The sequence below is a fragment of the Scyliorhinus torazame genome, chromosome 4 (genome assembly GCF_047496885.1).
Source record: "Scyliorhinus torazame isolate Kashiwa2021f chromosome 4, sScyTor2.1, whole genome shotgun sequence".
Taxonomy (NCBI): Eukaryota; Metazoa; Chordata; class Chondrichthyes; order Carcharhiniformes; family Scyliorhinidae; genus Scyliorhinus; species Scyliorhinus torazame.
In genome coordinates this window covers 115,507,577-115,527,588 of record NC_092710.1, presented here as the reverse complement: position 1 = coordinate 115,527,588, position 20,012 = coordinate 115,507,577, and the positions used below count along the sequence as shown (strand labels likewise).

At 49.0% G+C, this 20,012-nt stretch overlaps 1 protein-coding gene across 8 annotated transcripts in view; it reads right to left on the bottom strand.

Annotated features, from left to right (window-relative positions):
• disc1 (DISC1 scaffold protein) overlaps window positions 1-20,012 on the bottom strand; it is a 215,018-nt gene that overhangs the window by 81,138 nt on the left and 113,868 nt on the right. For all 8 annotated transcript variants that reach the window (XR_011940649.1, XR_011940650.1, XR_011940651.1 and 5 more), the window contains one exon: window positions 4,744-4,804. Coding sequence is in view for 5 of the 8 variants with exons in the window: in XM_072498529.1 (XP_072354630.1) it covers window positions 4,744-4,804 (61 nt within the window). In the remaining 3 variants the exon portion in view is untranslated. The remainder of the gene's footprint in view (window positions 1-4,743; window positions 4,805-20,012) is intronic.

The following is a 20,012-nucleotide window of genomic DNA, read 5'->3' as shown; positions in this document are numbered from 1 at the left end:
TAACCAATGATGCAGGACATAACACCCAAATTGTTCACTTCCTTGCAAGCAAATACATTCACAACATCAATAGACAACACAATTACAGGGTGCAAAATCCAGGATAAGAACTGAGATGTAGGACAGTTATAAAGCAGGATCAAAAATGGTGAGTAATCTTCAGGATCTTCCACGGATTTCAAAGATCAAAGCACAAAACCTCATTGCTTCCAACATGCAGTCTCACTCAAACCCAGGCAGTTAACAACTCAGGCTCCAGCAGGGGAGAATGACCCAGTCAGCTCAGTCTTCACTAAACCCCTCATTACCGGCATTAGGAAAAGGACAAGACGGGACCAGGGTTCAGGAGGCCAATCCCACCACCAGCCTCGAAGACAGGATTAAATGTGCTCCATCGACATTGTTCACTTTGCAAGATGAACCTCTTTGTACGCCTTCAACGCCTCCAGACTCTTGAAATTTGGGTTTAATGACACGCACCGCAGATCCGAGACATTCGACAGATTAATATCATCGTAAGCAGCAATCATTCGTTGGTATACACTGCACTGTTAGAGTGGGAGACCTCCTAAAAATAGCTGCGCCACTGAAGACAAGGCTCCACCCCAACTCCCTCCAACCGCCATGGATCAACGAGGATTTAAGCATTTTGTCCCGACTCAATAATGCCAAAACAATGACCAACAAATCCCGAAACATGGTAAAAAAAACTATGTAAACCAAGACATAAAAGAAATGCGCACATGAATTAAAAAAAGGTTAAATAATGAGTAGAACCAGAGCTCTGAAAAGGCAACCACTCCCGTATTCCCATTATGTGACCTTCCTGCATATTAAACATTGTTTAAAAAATATCCTTTCTTAATTTGATTAATGCTTTCCACAAAATACCCTCGAGAACTTTGATGCAATCAGATAAAATTTACTTAGATTAAGAAATCTAAATTAAAAATCAGGTGGATACAAAATATTTCTATGTTTGCGGTTATTACTGTAAGAGTTGCGAGGTCCCATACTGTTTTGTTTGTTATATCATGAAATACCTTCGGACATAAAAATGTTCTGATCTTCAGTTAGTTTAGATTAAATGATCCAGTTGGTTTTCATTGAATCATGCATTTTAAGAATGTAAATCAAGTAACAAATCAGTACTAATCACATTGCTCAACACAAACATAAGGATGAGTTGGTTATTTATCTCGAGTCTATTCCCTCATTCAATGTGATCTAACTCTATATACCTGCCTTTGCCCCATATACCTTAATACCATCTGATTAACAAAAATCCATCAATCTCAGAATTAAAATTAATAACTGCCATTAACTGCATTTCCAAACATCTACCACCTTTTGCATTTAGAAATGTTTCACAACTTCATGCCCGAAAGGTCTGCCAGGGTGCCAGACTGAGTGCCAGGGTACCACCCTGCCCAAAGTGTGAGGTGATTCATTTTGGAAGGAATAACATGAAGACAGAGTACTGGGCTAATGGCAAGATTCTTGGCAGTGTGGATGAGCAGAGAGATCTCGGTGTCCATGTACATAGATCCCTGAAAGTTGCCACCTAGGTTGAGAGGGTTGTTAAGAAGGCGTACGGTGTGTTAGCTTTTATTGGTAGAGGGATTGAGTTTCGGAGCCATGAGGTCATGTTGCAGCTGTACAAAACTCTGGTGTGGCCGCATTTGGAGTATTGCGTGCAATTCTGGTGAGGAAACGCTGAGGGACTTGAGGCTGTTTTCGTTAGCGAGAAGAAGGCTAAGAGGTGACTTAATTGAGGCATACAAGATGATCAGAGGATTGGATAGGGTGGACAGTGAGAGCCTTTTTCTTCGGATGGTGATGTCTAGCACGAGGGGACATAGCTATAAATTGAGGGGAGATAGATATAAGACAGATGTCAGAGGTAGGTTCTTTACTCCGAGAGTAGTAAGGGCGTGGAATGCCCTGCCTGCAACAGTAGTGGACTCGCCAACACTAAGGGCATTCAAATGGTCATTGGATAGACATATGGACAATAAGGGAATAGTGTAAATGGGCAATATTGTGGTTTCACAGGTCGGCGCAACATCGAGGGCCGAAGGGCCTGTACTGCACTGTAAGGTTCTATGTTCTAAAGGGCATGCACCTGGGGACCTCCAATCCCCTGGGAGACCTCCACTAGTGCCGTTCCGTCTGGTCCCCATTTCTGGAGACCAGTACTGAATGGCGCTCACCCGAGGTCTCCAAGGCGAAGGTGATAGAACCCACGCCTCGGGTAACTCAGGAATCTTCACATGAAAGTGAGACTAGCTGTCTCACTCTAATATGCAGATTTGCTAAACGATCATCCTGTGCACAATGGGATGGAATTACATCGCAAGGTCGCATGGGATAGCATTAGATCTCGCGAAGTGTTGTGAGCTGGGTAGATTCTGGGAATAGTCTCCCAGCTTTTATCAGCCATGCTGCGCTGTGGCAAGCCGCTTTGCAGCTGCAGCGTGGCCATAAAATCACGCCACTGTATAATATGAAATAATGATTTATATTATGCATTTCACTTGGTTAATGAAAAATATTTGTATTTTCCTTTTATGCAATCAATGTGGTATCTCCTATTGGAATCCAAAGCTAGTACTTTCATATTATATTGTCACGTCAAATGTTTACTGCAGAATACAACTCCCTAAATATTTATAGTTCAGAGGAAAAACGAATGCTTTGACTTACATTTCAAAGTGGATAATTAAACCATATTAGAAACAGTACAATGACAAGTCATTTTTAATGTAAAAATACAAATGTTACACAAAAAAAACAATGGCCAGGATTTTCCTCATCCGAACAGGTGGGCGCCTTCGGTGGTGATATTGGAAAATATTATGAGAACTCCCTAGGTGCATTTCGCAGCGGCATAACTCCAGGACGGGAATGTACTTCCCCTGTCAATGGCAGACTGCGTTTCCTGACATCAAACGTCGGGAACTCAATGTAATAAATTTCCATATCATTACTGAGACTACATGCCGAAACCATTCCACCACTTCAGATTTAGATCCCACGTTAGTGTGATTTAAGAATCAAGTAATTTACAATTGCTTTTAAAAGGCATGCACCTAATGACCTGAATTCCGTGGGGTACTTGGAGGTGAGTTCACACAAGTTAGCAGAGGGCTCGCAAGGATCCCAATCTCAATGCAAGGAAGCGGCTCGGCGGATTTGAGGGGATCACAGGCAGTCCCCATTGCAGCTTCTTTGTGGTTGCTTTGTTGCGCATGGGCAACAGTGTGAGGGGGAGGGGCAGGGGGGGGGGGCGTGCAAGGCAGCACAGATTAAAGATTGCAGGCAGCTAGATTACACATGGTAAGGCGTGCGGCAGTGGGGGTGAAGAAAACAGCCGGCAAATGGAAAAACATGTCAAAGATGAGCACTCTATTTCAGCTGAGATCATTTAGCTTGGATTCAATTGACATGGTTGGAATCAGGCTCATCAAGCTATTGTGCCCACTCAAACAGCAGTAATGTCAGACAGTGCCAATGACTACATTTAATCCCTTGCGCGCAGACACGTTTGCTGTGGGTCAACTTCTCCTGCGGGGTCACGAGGGGGCATCATGAGCTGCATGTATTTGGGAGGGGTTTCGGTGGGGGAGGAGGGGGATGAGGAGAATGGAGGGAGTTGGGGGTGGGGGGGTAAAGAGAACATGGGCGGCACTGTTGCATATGGTCGGGCCAGGGCACGGAACGGTGTTGGGCGGGCCAGTGCCAGGGGGCCGCTGCAACCCACCAATGCAGTCCGGTGGAGATTGTTGACCTTCTTACGGCACTGTGTTCCAGTCTTCCTGATGACGCTCCCCAAGCTGATGGCCACTGCCACTTCCTCCTAGGCGACATTGGCTGCCTTGAGGCTGACCCTCTGAGACCTTCGGGGGAACAAGGCATCCCAACTGATTTTGACCGTGTCCAATAGTCTGGCCAGGTCTGCACCGCCAAATCGTGGGACTGGTCTCCTCGGTGGCATGGCTGCGAGCTGTGTGGTGTTGGCTGTGCAGGAGCGGTTTAAGTGCCACTCTCCCTTATTAGTTGGGGGCTGGTGAGCACAGTCCCAGTGAATCAGCCAGTGGGACTGTCATTTGCAGAGTGAAACCCGTGGGGCCCCGTGGTCCAATTAATATTTTATACCGGTGAGTGTTTCGCCGGGTCGAGCTACCACACTTCAAAACCGTTCCATTAAATCGCGCCCAAGAGTCTACAAAGGGATTCTGTTAGGTTAAGTGAGAATAGAAAAATTTGGCTGAAAGCATATAATGTTGGAAAATGTAAACTTGTCCACTTTGGCAGGAACACTATAAAAGTAGGGTATTATTTGAATGAACAGAGACTACAGAACTCTATGGTAGAGGGATTTAGGTGTCACAATATAATAGTATGCAGGTATACCAAGTGATTTTGAAGGCAATTGGAATACTGTCATTAATTGCAAGGGGAATTGAGTAATAAACTAGGGAAGCTTTACTGCAGCTGTTTGGGGCATTGGTTAGGTCGCATCTGGATTACTGTACACAGTTTTGGTCTCCTTACTTGAGAAAGGATACAACAGCATTAGAAGAACTTCAGAGAAGGTTCACTCGACTAATGATGAAGGGGTTATGTTACGAGGAAATATTGAGTTGGTTGCACAATTATGGATTGATGAATAAAGATGTGCATGAATCAAGATCTCAAATTCTGCAACCTGTTACTTAAACATCCAATAGAAAGCCTTACCTATGAAGTTTGTCTTCTAGGACTTCCATATATTTAAAAACATTTTCCTTTAGGTTATTCTCTGCAAATGAAAGAAAGATATGAACCATCAATATCTAACAATTGTTTGGGTGAACATGATAATACCAAACATTGGTATATGTTGGCTATCTTCGACATTGTGGTAATTTTAAGAAACCATTTTCAACTGCAAGTTGATAATTTCAATGAAAAGTTAAAAGCCACACTATATTTGGCAATCTAACTGCCACTCAGCCAGAAAAAGAATTGCACTTCTTGCACAATTTGTAATGTAATTATCAATCACATAGGGGTAGACATCAGCAAGGGTCTATTTCTGGGCCCAAACTTTGCATTTCAAGAGCAGCTACATCCATACAGAGCAAGTCCCGAGGCAGGTTTGAAACTGGGCCTTCGTTTCGGATGCATATTTGGAATTCCACAAGCAAGATCACCAGGAAGACACAAATAACTTCCCAGAAACGCTAGGGAACAAAGGGTCTAGTGAGAAGGAGGAATTGAATGAAATTAGTATCACTAATAAGGTAGAAAGATTCATGGGACTGAGAGCCGATAAATCCCCAGGGCCTGATAATCTACATTCCAGGGTGCTAAAGGGGCTGTCCATGGAAATAGTGGATGTCTTGGTTGACATCTTCCAAAATTCTGTAGATACTGGAAGAGTCCCAGTAGATTGGAGGGTGGCAAATGTAACCATGCTAGTTAAAAAAGGAGAGAGGGAGAAAACAGGGAATTACCCAGTAGTCTAACATATGTAGTAGGGAAAATGCTAAAGTCTATTATGAAGGATGTAATAAAAGGACACTTAGAAAATATCAATGGGATTAGACAAAGTCAACATTAATTTATGAAAGGGAAATTATGTTTGACAATCCTACTACGGTTTTTTGAAGACGTAACTAATAGAATAGATAAGGGTGAACCCAGTGGATGTGGTGTATTTGGATTTTCAGAAAGCTTTTGGAAATTCCTACAATAGAGGTTAGTGTTCAAAATTAAAGCACATGAGATTGAGGTAATATACTGGCATGGATTGAGAATTAGTTAACAGACAGGAAAGAGAGGAAGAATAAATGGGTCTTTCTCAAAGTGGTAGGTGGTGACCAATGGGATCCTGTAGGGGTCAGTGCTTGGGCCTCAGCTATTCACAATATACTGTTAAGAGTCCTTCCTTTTGGACTCCATTTGTTCCCATTTAATTGGTTTACTGTATTATTTGCAGACACATTTAAAAAATATATATTTTTATTCAAAAAATATTCAATTTACAACATACAAAAAGGTCGAACTGATTTATACAGTTTTTATCGAGGTAGTCCCACAACCCAGCCCACCTTTCCCATATTTACCCTCTTGAGCAACACTCACATCTGTACTCTGCCCCAGGAAAGAAGCCACTCAAACATGCCCTGGTCACGTGTGCCCAATGTACCACGTTAAACTGAATCAAACTCAGTGTTGCACACCAGGATGTAAAATTGACTCTATGCAGAGCCTCGCTCCACATCCCCCCCTTCCAAAGCCAAACCCAACTCTTCTTCCCATTTCCTCTTTACTTCCTCCAGCGAAGCCATCTCCCACTTCATCAACTGCCCATATATATCTGATATCCTTCCCCTATCTCATCAAAATACACCACCTTGTCCAGAAGAGAAGGCACTGGCGACCAAGGAAACAAAGAGAGTTTCTTTGGCACAAAGTTTTGAACTTGTAAGTATCTAAAAATATTCCCTCCCGGGAGTTGGAACTTCTCCAACTCCTCCAGCCCAGCAAACCTAACCTCCACGAACAAATCTCAAAACCTCTTGCAGCCCCCCCCCCCCCAGATCTTGTACGACAAATCCATCCGAGCCGATAATAATAATCTATATTAGTGTCACAAGTAGGCTTACATTAACACTGCAATGAAGTTACTGTGAAAATCCCCTGGTCGCCACACTCGGGCACCTGTTCGGGTACACCGAGGGAGAATTCAGAATGTCCAATTCACCTAAAAAGCACATCTTTCGGGATTTGTGGGAGGAAACCGGAGCGCCCGGAGGAAACCCATGCAGACAAGGGGAGAACGTGCAGACTCCGCACAGACAGTGACCCAAGCCGGGAATCGAACCCGGGTCCCTGGCGCTGTGAAGCAACAGTGTTAACCACTGTGCTACCGTGCCACCCAAACGATAGTTACGACAGAGCGGCACCAATAGTGACATCGACTCTAATTTAAAGGGCCGTCTGAATCGATTCCACATTCTCAGAGAAGCTGTTACCATGGGGCTTGCAGATTACCTAGACGGAGAGAATGGAGAAGAGTCCTCAAACTCCAATCTATACAAGAAGCGTCCTCCATCCGCCCCCAAACTGACCCCAGTTCTCGATCCGTCCCTGCACTTTCTCAATGTTGCTGCCCAGCAATAATACATGAAATTAGGTAATACTAACCACCCCACCCCTACCCTCACCATCCCTGACTGCCTATCCCTCTGCAGGAACGCCTGCCGAACATGGTCTTTCCTGCCCAAACCAAAGTCAAAATTAACTTGTTGACCCTACTAAGAAAGACTGGAAGACATTGAAACACAAACAAGTTCCTTGGAAGAATGTTTATCTTAACCGTCGGAACCCTTCCCACCAAGGACAATGGGAGGGCATCCCACCTCTTCAAGTTCGCCCTCACCCCTTTTACCAGACTGGCCAGGATCAACTTATGTAATGAGGCCCAATCGTGAGCCACCTGTATTCCCAGATACCTAAAACTAGTCCTGGCCAGCCGAAACGGAAGCCTCTCCAGATCAGCTCCCTTGCCCAGAGGGTTTACCAGAAAAACTCTCTCTTGCCCACTTTCAATCTATACCTTGAGAAGCAACCAAATTTTCCAAACACCTCCATTATCTTCCCCACATTAGAGAGAGGGTCCGTGATTTACAGCAACAAATCATCTGCATACAGGGATACCCAATGCTCCCTATCTACCCTCTCTATACCCTCCCACTCAGCTGGCAGCCTATGTGCGATGGCCATGGGCACAATCACAAAAGCAATCAGTAACGGGGAAGGTGGACATACCTGCCTTGTACTCCTATACAGTCGGAGGTTCCTTGAACTTCATGCATTGGTGTGAACGCTCGCAGTGGGGACCTTGTACAAAAGCCTAAAATCACGTAATGAATTTAGGTCCAAAGCCAAACCGACCCAGTCCTCAAAAGAAATGCACCCCCACTCCACCTGGTCAAATGCTTATTCTGCCTTCATGGAGATCATTACATCTGGTTCGACCCCCGACAAGGGTGACAGCACCACATTCAGAAGTCTAATGTTGGCCGGCAACTGTCGGCCCTTAAAAAAAATCACGGCAGCCACCCCTCTCAATGAGTTGTCAACAGCTTTGCATCAGCGACTTCCGGTTGCGGCGATGATCAGCTAAGCCGCACGTTTCGGCGGCTCCAGCTTTGACGGACTTGCGGGCTCTTTTTAAGAGCCCCAACGGGAAATTTTTGTGACGAAACCCGGTGTGGGGTGAAGCAACAGGGAGTCCCCCTCCCCCAGTGTGAAAGAAAAAGATCGACGGCGGCGGCCCGATCACGGAGGATCCTCGAGGACAGCGGCAGAGGAAAGAAAGAAACAAGATGGCGTCGGAGGGAGCCCAGGCGACATGGAGACCGGACCAGGATGAATTTCTAAGACGGTGTGTGGAGGTGCTAAAAAAGGAGGTGCTGGCCTCGATGTTACAGGCAATCGAGGGGCTTAAAGAGACACAAAATGCCCAGGAGATAGAGCTCCGTGTGGTGGAGCAGAAGGTAACTGACAACGAGGACGAGATCCTGGGCCTAGCAGTCAAAATGCAGACGCACGAGGCGCTTCATAAGAAGTGCATTGAAAGAATTGAAGTCCAGGAAAATAGATCAAGGAGAAAGAACCTCCGGATCCTGGGTCTCCCCGAGGGAGTGGAAGGAGCTGATGGCGGGGCTTATGTGAGCACGATGCTACGTTCGCTAATGGGAGCTGAGGCCCCCTCGGGCCCCCTGGAAGTGGAAGGGGCCCACCAGATCCCTGCGAGGAGACCAAAGGCTGGAGAACCACCTAGGGCGATGGTCGTGCGATTCCACCGCTTCAACGACAGAGGTTGTTTTGAGCTGGGCCAAGAAGGTACGAAGTAGCAGATGGGAGAATGCAGTGATACAAGTGTATCAGGACTGGAGTGCGGAGGTGGCGAGAAGGAGGGCAAGTTTCAATCGAGCCAAGGAGGTGCTGCATAAGAAGAAATTAAAGTTTGGGATGTTGCAGCCGGCGTGATTATGGGTCACGTACCAGGATAGACATTACTATTTTGAGACGTCGGAAGAAGCATGGACCTTCATTCAAAAAGAGAAACTGGACCAGAACTGAGGGACTGATGATGGAGGGGAAACGACAATGTTGATGTATAGAGGTGTAAATTGGGGAGGGGGGGGGGGGGGACACTGAGAAATGTGGACGCCGGTGGGGGGGAAAAAGAGACACAGGCGGCGGATGGGGAATGGGAACGGGGCTGCAGGGGGAGCTGCGCCATAGGGCGCGGGATGGTTCTATTTACCCGCGCCAGAGAGATGATGGCAGGAAGATAGGCGCAAGGAGGATGGGAGTTCTTCACACGGGGGGGGTCAAGGAGCGAGCGGGAGAAGCCGGGGTCAGTTGAAGTCAGCTGACTTTCGGAAGCAATATGGGGGGAGTAACCATGCTAGATGGGGATCTAGCGGGGGGGGGGGGGGGGGCAACTGGGTTGCTGCTGCTGAGATCGAAAGGGAGCTGGTAAGAGAAAAGGTGGTCGAGGCGGGAATGCGCCGCCTGGGGGACGGGTGGGTGCGCGGGACCGGGACGTGGGACTGGCCCAGAGAGGGTGATGGCTAGTCGACAGGGGAGGGGGGCGGGCAGCCCCCCCAGTCCGGCTGATCACGTGGAACGCGAGAGGCCTAAATGGGCCGATTAAGAGGGCCCGAGTGTTCGCGCACTTAAAAGGACTGAAGGCAGAAGTGGCCATGCTTCAAGAGACGCATCTGAAGGTGGCGGACCAGGTTAGGTTGAGGAGGGGTTGGGTGGGCCAGGTGTTCCACTCGGGGCTAGACGCAAAGAATAGACGGGTGGCCATATTGGCGGGTGTCGTTCGAGGCTAGGAACATTGTAGCGGACAGCGGGGGCAGATATGTGATGGTGAGTGGCAGACTGCAGGGAATGGCGGTCGTGCTGGTCGGGGGGGGAGGACTTCGACACCGTGCTAGACCCAGGGTTAGATAGATCTAGATCCAGGACTGGAAGAAGGCCGGCAGCGGCCTAGGTGCTTAGGGGGTTTATGGACCAAATGGGGGGAGTGGATCCGTGGAGATTTGCTAGGCCGCTGGCCAAAGAGTTCTCCTTTTTCTCCCATGTCCATAAGGTATACTCCCGGATAGATTTCTTTGTTTTGGGTAGGTCACTGATTTTGACGGTGGAAGGAACGGAGTACTCGGCCATAGCTGTTTCAGACCATGCCCCGCACTGGGTGGATCTGGAACTAGGAGAGGAGAGGGAACAGCGCCCACTCTGGCGACTGGATGTGGGATTATTGGCGGATGAGGGAGTCTGTGGAAGGGTGCGGGAATGTATCGAAAGGTACCTGGAGGCCAATGATGATGGGGAGGTCCAAGTGGGGGTAGTATTGGAAGCGCTGAAGGCGGTGGTGAGGGGAGAGTTGATCTCCATCAGAGCTTACAAGGGGAAAACAGAGGCCAAAGAGAGGGAGAGATTACTGGGTGAGATTTTGAGTGTGGATAAAAGATATGCGGAGGCCCCGGACGAAGGACTATATAGGGAGAGGCAAAGACTCCAGACGGAGTTTGACCTGCTGACCACAGGGAAGGCAGAGGCACAGTGGAGGAAGGCACAGTGGATGAGATATGAATATGGGGAAAAGGCGAGTCGCCTGTTGGCCCACCAGCTTCGTAAGAGGACAGCGGCGAGGGAAATAGGGGGAGTTAGGGATGAAACGGGAACGAAGGTGCGGAGAGCAGGGAAGGTAAATGAGGTGTTTAAGACCTTTTATGAGAGGTTATATAGGTCCCAACCCCCGGAGGGAAAAGAGGGGATGCAGCAGTTTCTGGACCAACTAAGGTTCCCGAGGGTGGAGGAGCAGGAGGTGGCAGGCCTGGGGGCGCCAATCGGGGTGGACGAGGTGACCAAAGGGCTGGGGAATATGCAGGCAGGGAAGGCCCCGGGACCTGACGGGTTCCCGGTGGAATTTTACAGGAAATACGTGGACTTGTTGGCCCCGCTGCTGGTAAGAACCTTTAACAAGGCCAGAGAAGGGTGGACTCTACCCCCGACAATGTCGGAGGCGACGATATCACTAATCCTGAAGCGAGATAAAGACCCGCTGCAATGCGGGTCTTATAGGCCTATCTCGTTCCCGAATGTGGACGCCAAGTTGCTGGCAAAAGTGCTGACAGTGAGGATAGAGGATTGTGTCCCGGGAGTGGTGCACGAAGATCAGACAGGGTTCGTAAAGGGGAGACAATTGAATGTCAACGTGCGACGGCTATTGGGGGTGATAATGATGTCCCCAGCAGAGGAAGAGGCAGAGATAGTGGCGGCAATGGATGCAGAGAAGGCATTTGATAGGGTGGAGTGGGAGTATTTATGGGAGGTGCTGAGGAGGTTTGGGCTCGGGGAGGGGTTTGTCAGCTGGGTTAAACTCCTCTATGGGGCCCCAATGGCAAATGTAGTCACAAATCGGCAAAGATCGGAGTATTTTCAACTACATAGGGGAACAAGACAGGGGTGCCCTCTGTCCCCATTACTGTTCGCGCTGGCAATCAAACCACTGGCCATAGCGCTGAGAGACTCCAGGAAATGGAGAGGGGTGGTTAGAGGGGGAGAGGAACACAAGAGTGTCACTCTACGCAGATGACCTACTGCTGTATGTGGCGGATCCAGTGGGGGGAATGACAGAGGTTATGCAGATATTGAGGGAGTTTGGAGATTTCTCGGGATATAAGCTTAACATGGGAAAGAGTGAGCTTTTTGTAATGCACCCTGGGGACCAGAGTAGTGGGATAGATGGCCTACCGCTAAGGAGAGTGGAAAGAAACTTTCGATACCTGGGGATTCAGATAGCCAGGAGCTGGGGAACCTTACATAGACTCAATCTGACTCGGCTGGTGGAGCAAATGGAAGAGGATTTCAAAAGGTGGGATATGCAGCCGCTGTCACTGGCGGGCAGAGTGCAGGCGATTAAGATGATGGTCCCTCCCGAGGTTCCTATTTGTGTTTCAATGTCTCCCTATATTGATCACTAAGGCCTTTTTCAAGAAAATGGATAGGAGCATCATGAGCTTCGTGTGGGCAGGGAAAGCCCCGAGGGTAAGGAGGGGGTTCCTGCAACGTAGCAGGGACAGAGGGGGACTGGCGTTGCCGAATTTGGGCGACTATTACTGGGCCGCCAATGTGGCGATGATCTGTAAGTGGATGATAGAGGGAGAGGGGGCGGCGTGGAAAAGGCTGGAGATGGCGTCCTGTAAAGGAACGAGCTTAAAAGCGCTGGTGACGGCGCCACTACCGCTCTCCCCAAAAAGGTTTACCACGAACCCAGTGGTGGCGGCAACATTAAGTTTCTGGGGGTAATGGAGGCGACAGAGGGGTGTGGTGGGAGCCTCGGTGTGGTCCCCGATCAGGAACAACCATAGGTTTGCCCCAGGGAGGTTGGACGGAGGGTTCCAGAGCTGGCACCGGGCAGGAATTAGGAGAGTGGGAGACTTATTTATAGATGGGACGTTTGCGAGCTTGGGAGCGCAAGAGGAAAAGTATGAGCTGCCTCCGGGGAATATCTTTAGGTATATGCAGGTGAGGGCGTTCACGAGACAACAGGTGAGGGAATTTCCGCTGCTCCAGACACAGGGGATCCAGGATAGAGTGCTTTCGGGGGGGTGGGTCGGGGAGGGCAAAGTGTCCGAAATATACCGGGAGATGAGAGAAGAGGGGGAGGAGCTGGTAGAAGAACTGAAAGGAAAATGGGAAGAGGAGGTCGGGGAGGAGATTGAGGAGGGTTTGTGGGCTGATGCCCTAAGTAGGGTAAATTCCTCTTCCTCGTGTGCCAGGCTTAGCCTGATCCAATTTAAGGTGCTACATAGAGCACATATAACGGGAGCGAGGTTGAGCAGGTTCTTCGGAGTGGAGGACAGGTGCGGGAGGTGCAGGGGAAGCCCGGCGAACCACACACATATGTTTTGGTCGTGTCCGGCACTGGAGGGGTATTGGAGGGGAGTGGCGGGAGTGATCTCGAAGGTGGTGAAGGTCCGGGTCAAGCCAAGCTGGGGGTTAGCTATATTTGGGGTAGCGGATGAGCCGGGAGTGCAGGAGGCGAAAGAGGCCGATATTGTGGCCTTTGCATCCCGAGTAGCCCGGCGAAGGATTTTACTCATGTGGAAGGAAGCGAAACCCCCCGGAGTGGAGGCCTGGATAAACGATATGACAGGGTTCATAAAACTAGAGCGGATGAAGTTTGCGCTGAGAGGATCGGCTCAGGGGTTCTCCAGGCGTTGGCAACCGTTCCTCGACTATCTAGCGGAACGTTAGGGGGAAAATAGATAGCCAGCAGCAGCAGCCCAGAGAGAGGGGGGGGGGGGAGGAATTGTTTTTGTTCTAGATGGGGTGAAGGGGTGGGGGGGGGGGGAGCACTATTTCATGTTATTTTGTTAGTTCACTATTTTATTTAAACAATGTTATCTATCAGTTATCATGTTACCGTTTTTGTTGATTTGTAAGGGGGAAAAATTGTGTTTGAAAACTTTAATAAAATATATATTTTTTAAAAAAAGCTTTGCATCAGCATTCAACAGAGAAATGGTCCGATATGACCCACACTCATTGGGGTCTTGATCCTTTTCAAGATTAAGAAGATTGATGCCTGCACGAGAGTGGCCACCAACCCAGGACAGAGAATCATTAAACATATTCAACAGGTGTGGCCCAACACAGTTGCAAGCTGTTTATAAAATTCCATAGGGAATCCGTCCAGGCTCAATTCCTTCTCCGACTGCATTGAACAAATACAGTTCATAATTTCCTCCACGGAGGAGGCCTCCTGCAAGGGAATCTCCCGCCGTGCCCTCGCAATGGCGGCACTCCCATTACCGCCCAAGAAGCACTTCAGCAGCCCAGTGGTGACAGCGACCCTCCTGACGTGGAACCAACTACGGCAGCAATTCGGATTGACCGAAATGTCCGACAAAGCCCCCAATTGCAATAACCACAGATTCACACCAGCACTCACCGACGCCACCTTCAAACGGTGGAGACAGGACAGGGGGCCATTGATAGTCAGGGATCTAAAAACTGACGGTAGGGTCACAACACTGGAAGAACTGACGCAGAGATTCCAACTAGCTAAAGGCAACAAACTCAGATATCTGCAGCTTAAAAACTTCCTACGGAAGGAGACAAGGACCCGCGACCACTACGACAGACACTATTAGAAGAGCTACTGGACACAGACATCCTAGGCAGAGGGAACTGTAGTGACATGTACAAACGACTGCTAGAGAGGGCCGACACCGAACTGAACACAAGGAAGAAATGGGAGGAAAACTTGGGTTCGAAATAGGGTGGGGACTCTGGAGCGAAGCACTGCACAGGGTCAACTCTATCTCCACGTGCACGAGGCTCAACCTAACGCAGCTAAAAGTGGTACATAGAGCCCACTTGACCAGAACCTGAATGAGCAGGTTCTTCCTGGAGGTGGAGGATAGATGTGAACGGTGCCAAGGAGGCCCGGCCAAGCACACCCACATGTTCTGGTCTTGCCCCAGACTTGCTGGGTACTGAACAGCCTTCTTCAAGGCAATGTCCAAAGTGGTGGGGATGAGGGTGGAGCCATGCCCAAAAGTGGCGGTCTTCGGAGTATCAGACCAGCCAGATCTCTTCATGGAGAGGAGGACGGACGCCCTTGCCTTTTACTTCCCCGCCATAGAATCCTGCTTGGTTGGCGATCAGCAGCACCACCTAAAGCTGCAGACTGGCTGTCCGACCTATCAGAATTTCCCCAAATGGGGAAAATTAAATTCACCATCCGTGGGTCGGAAGAGGGCTTCCACAAAACATGGGAGCCATTCGCCCGACTGTTCCAAGACCTATGTGCATAAATAAATATAATATAATAAATAAATAGCCAGTAGCCAGGGGGAAATAGCCAGGACAAGATAGAAAGAGGAAAGCGGGGGAGGACCGGGGGCGGGGTAGCAAAACCCAGCAAGGAAAAATGGGGAAAAGCAGTTAAAAAGAGGGGAAGGGAGGGGGAGTCAAGGAGAGATAGGGAGGATTGTAGGCTGGGCCAGCCAGGCGGCAACAGACTGTAAACAGAGAAACCCAAGAAGGAACCTTTGTGACTACAATAAATGAAAATTAACAGCAATATATATAATTTTGAAAATGCCAATAAAAAGATTTTTTTTAAAAAGAAAATTTCCTCCAGCTCCTGCCCACTTTCACTTTCCACCACCGGGAAGACCAATCCATCCAGAAACTGTACCACAGTCGAGTCTTTCTCCGGAGGCTCAGACTTATGTAGCCCAACCCTCCCCCATATCCTTAACCTAAGATTTCTCCCGAGAGGCCGCCTGCCACCTCAACTGGTGAGCCAATAAATGGCTGGCCTTCTCCCATACTCGTAAAATGTCCCCGTCGCACAAAAAACCTTGCTCACTGCCTTCCCCGTCGACACCAACTCAAACTCCATCTGAAGCTTTTTCATCTCCACTAAAAGCTCTGTCATTGGGGCAGCAGAGTATTTTCGATCCAACTCAAGGATGAAATCCACCAAACTCTGCCACTCTGCCCCACCAGTCTTATCTCTATGAGCCTTAATCTCTATGAGCTTTAATCGAAATCAACTCCCCACTGATGACCACCTTTAGTGCTTCCCAGAACGTGGAAAGCAAGACTTCCTAATTCTTATTAAACTCCAAAGCTGAAGCTATTGTTTCACAAACCCCTTTGTCTGCTAGCAATGCCGTATCCAACCTCCATGGGCACAGCCCGTCTCCAAACACATATCCACATGAAGTGGTTCGTGGTCAGATAATCGCCGAATATCCCGCCCCATAACCCTAGGAAGTAACGACTTAACCACTACAAAGAAATCAATACGGGAGTAGACCCGATGCACATGCGAAAAGGAGAACTCTTTCTCCCTCGGGTACCTGTTCCTTTGTCAACCCTGACGTCGTAAGGACTTGGGGCATGACCCATCTAGTCTGGCGTCTAGCACACAATTAAAGTCTCTCCCCCACGATTAACTGATGTGAGTCAAGCTCAGGGACAGCCGCCAACGCCCTCTTGTAAAGTCCGTATCATCCCAATTTGGCACGTACACGTTCACCAAGACCACCGGAGCGCCCGCCAAAACCCCACTCATTACCATATATCTCCACCCACGAGTCCAGCAAAATAATAGCCACCGAAAAGGCCACCCTCTGATTGATCAGCACCACAGTCCCCCTCATCCTCGCATCAAAGCTAGAGTGGGATATTTGCCCCACCACACCTTCCGCAGCCTTGTCTGATCGCAAACTCTCAGATATGTCTCCTGCAAGAAAACCACATCTGTCTTCAAACTCTTTAGATGGGCAAACACCTGGGCTCGTTTAACTGGCACAACCTCATGTTTCATGTAACCAGCCACCCCACCCCCTCTACTATGATCAGCCATATCCCATCCACAAGGAAGTCCAACTAGGCCCCAGCTCGATCGGCTCCATGCCCACCCAATTTGGATGCCGCCACCTGCCTCAAACCAGTACACCAACAAAACCTTCATCGTCAGCAATCTGTCCCTCCCCGTCCTGGAATCCGCTCCCGACCTCCCCCGAATACCACCCCACCCCTCCCCCATCCCAAACAAAGAAAACCCAGTCACCCTAGGCTTGTTACATGAATGAACAAAAGAAACAAACCCCCATCAACTGTGTAACCAGTGGCTCTCTCCCCCACTTCGTTCCCGTTAACCAGCATATCTGCTAGCTGGATGACCCCCACCTGGGGAAAAATCCAAGTTATACACACAATAAATCAGCAAAAAGCTCCACCAGCCGAACCCAGGTTTAATATAGAACATTCTACAAACCTAACCCAACACTCACTCCCTCACCCCTCAACATTTTCCAACAATACTATAATAAACATAAAATCAATAACCCGGATAAAAAACAAAGACATAACGGAGACATGAGGAAAAAAGAGAAAGAGAGAAGAAAAAAACAACACTCAGGTGTAACCAACAACTTCATTGTCTCCCCCTGGACTGTGTTTCTTTCCAAAGTCATTCGCCTCCTCCAGCATGTTGAAGTAATAATCCCTGTCTGAATGTAACCCACAGGCGAGCCGGGTACACCACTCCAAATGACACTTTGCTCTTATAAAGAGCCGCCTTGGCCGTATTGAACCCCACAAGCCTTTTTGCCAGTTCTGCCCCAAATTCCTGATAAATTATGATGGAACAGCCCTCCCAACTACATTCTCAAGTGTCCTTGGCCCACCTCAGAATCTTATATTTATCCGAATACCTGCGGAGTCGGACTATGATTGCCCGTGGCGGCTCGGCAGATCTGGGCATTTGTTGCAACGACCGGTGCACTCAGTCCACCTCTGAAGGGTTTGCTAAGACCCCCTCCCCCATGAACTTCCAAAACATCTTCGCCACATAGTCCATGGCATTCACGCCTTCTATGCCCTCCGGCAGCCCAAGAATCCTCAAATTTTGACGCCTGGAACGATTTTCTAGGTTGTCGACCTTGGCCTTCAATGTCTTCTGCCCCTACGGCAACATCTCCACCTCTGCCTCCAAGGATCCTATGGTCCCTGGTCATCTCTGCCATCTTCTGAATCTTCGAGCCCTGTACCTCCAGCCGTTCTTCCACCCTGTCCAGAGCTGAACAAATGGGCTCAATCACCTTTCCCAGATCGCCCATGACCACCTGCCTCTGTTTCCTGAACTCCTCCGCCAGGAATTCCACCAACGACAATACAGAGGAATCCACTATTTTCTCCCCATCTGCAACACAAGGGTCTTCTGCGTCAGACAAAGACCCCTTACTCAATTTGTTCCTCGTGTTATAACCTGCAGACATCCCACGCTGAAGAAGGAACCCAAAATCTGGAATTCGCACAGTCTCCCCGTGCCTGCATGTGTTTCCTCCGGGTGCTCCGGTTTCCTCCCTCAGTCCAAAGATGTGCAGGTTGAGAGAATTGGCCATTCTAAATTGTCCCTTAGTGTCCAGAGGTTAGGCGGGGTTATGGGGTTACAGCGATAGGGTGAGGGAGTGGGCCTAGATAGGGGGCTCTTTCGGAGGGTTGGTGTAGACTCGAAGGGCTGAATGGCCTTGTTCTGCACTGTAGGGATTGTATGATAAAGCACCACTTTTCTACCTGAAGAGCTCCCATTAAACGGGCAGAAAGCTGGAGCCACCTTACGTACGACCTTTCGACTCACGGCCGCCACCGCAAGTGGTCCATGGACTCAAAATCAGAATACAAAGAGTACCCCACTACTGGGAGGTTCCCTCCAAGTCACTCACCATGCTGACTTGGAAATATATTGCCTTTCCTTTATTGTCGTTGGGGCAACATCCTTGAACTCCCTCCCTAACAGCACAGTGGGTATACCTACACCTCAAGGACTGCAGTGGGTCAAGAAGACAATCCACCACCACCTTCTGAAGGGCAACTAGGGATGGGCAATAAATGCTCGCAACTAGGGGATTTTCACAGTAACTTAATTGCAGTGTTAATGTAAGCCTACTTGTGACAATAATAAAGATTATAATTATTATTATTATGCTGCCTGGAAGCCTCTGCTCTAGCCTCGAGACATTTCAGCTGTCTATTTTCCTTAATTTTCAGGGGCATTTGTACGCCTTTCATGGACCCCAGTGTCTTCAAAAAACATCTGCTGTATTTTTCCACAATGACTGTAAGCCCAACTTTGAATCAACTAAGGTGATAACTGTGCTAGAGATCAGGTTAATCCTTTCCAGCCAAGAAAGGCCAAAGGTAGCTGGAAAACTTCCTTGGACCACATGGAATGGTAGCTCTGCGGTTTGTCCACTTAACTCAACCTTGACTGTGATGAAACCGCTCAGAGGCGATGGGCATGATTTAACTAAATGGGAACAAGTCTCATAGCGAGCGCGTCCAGCCACGGGTTTCTCAGCGCTCGCAGCACCGAGAAACACAACATTATCGATCATCACTTGGGTTAGATAGGGGGCCTCAGTATGGAACGCACGGCCGAAGATGCACTGAGGAGATCGGCTCGTCGGAACTCCTCCGTGTAGTGAGAGATCAAGATGTTGTTTTCAGAAGTCGGCTAGGGCTCCAGGCCGTCCAGAGGACATCAGCCAAAGGCATCAATGGCCACGTGATGTGAAAAGCAGCAGGCTGCCTCCACCTCTGATGTGCCTCCTGAGGATACACCTAGGTGTAGCAGTAGTTCAAGAAGTTTTAGGAGCACTAATTGGGCACGGCATAGAGGGAGGCGGTCATTTTCTGTAGCTAATGTCAAATGTTCATAATTTCAAAAATGTTATGCCTGATACGTGTGAAGCCTGTGTCATGTTAATCTTCACAGCAGGCACTTCCGGTGACGGCGGGCGGGAGGCGGCCGCACAATGGAGAGCTCCCGCTCGGGAACGGCATTTTCGGGGCTTTAAGCCCGGTCCCAGGGTCCACGGAGGCGGCAGAAGCAGGGAGAAGACACGGAGGAGGCACAGTGAAGACACAGGAGGGAAAAAAACCCAAAGAAAAATGTCGAGGGTGAGCAAAAAAACTGCCGAAAAAAACCCAGCTGGAGGTACGTCGGGGAGTGGAAAGGTCACCGCGGGGTCACCAGGAAAAATGGAGGCTGGAGCACCAGGGAAGGCCGCACTGCTTACGGCTGAAGAAATAACCAAGGTGATGGCTGCGAAATGCATGGAGACGGTGAGGAAGGAGATGAGGGAGGTTTTGAGTGTGCTGGTGGAGGAGGCGGTTTCCCCGGTGAGGACGGAGGTGGCGAGCGCAGTGGCGGAGGTGCGAGAGCAAGGGGAGGCGCTGAAGGAAGTGAAGGAGACGTTATTGCAGCACGGTGATCAACTTGCCTCGATGGGGAAAGAGATGCGGAAAGTGATGGATACTAACAAGGATCTGCGAGGAAAAATGGAAGACCTGGAAAATAGATCCAGGCGACAGAACTTGAGGATTGTGGGGCTGCCCTAAGG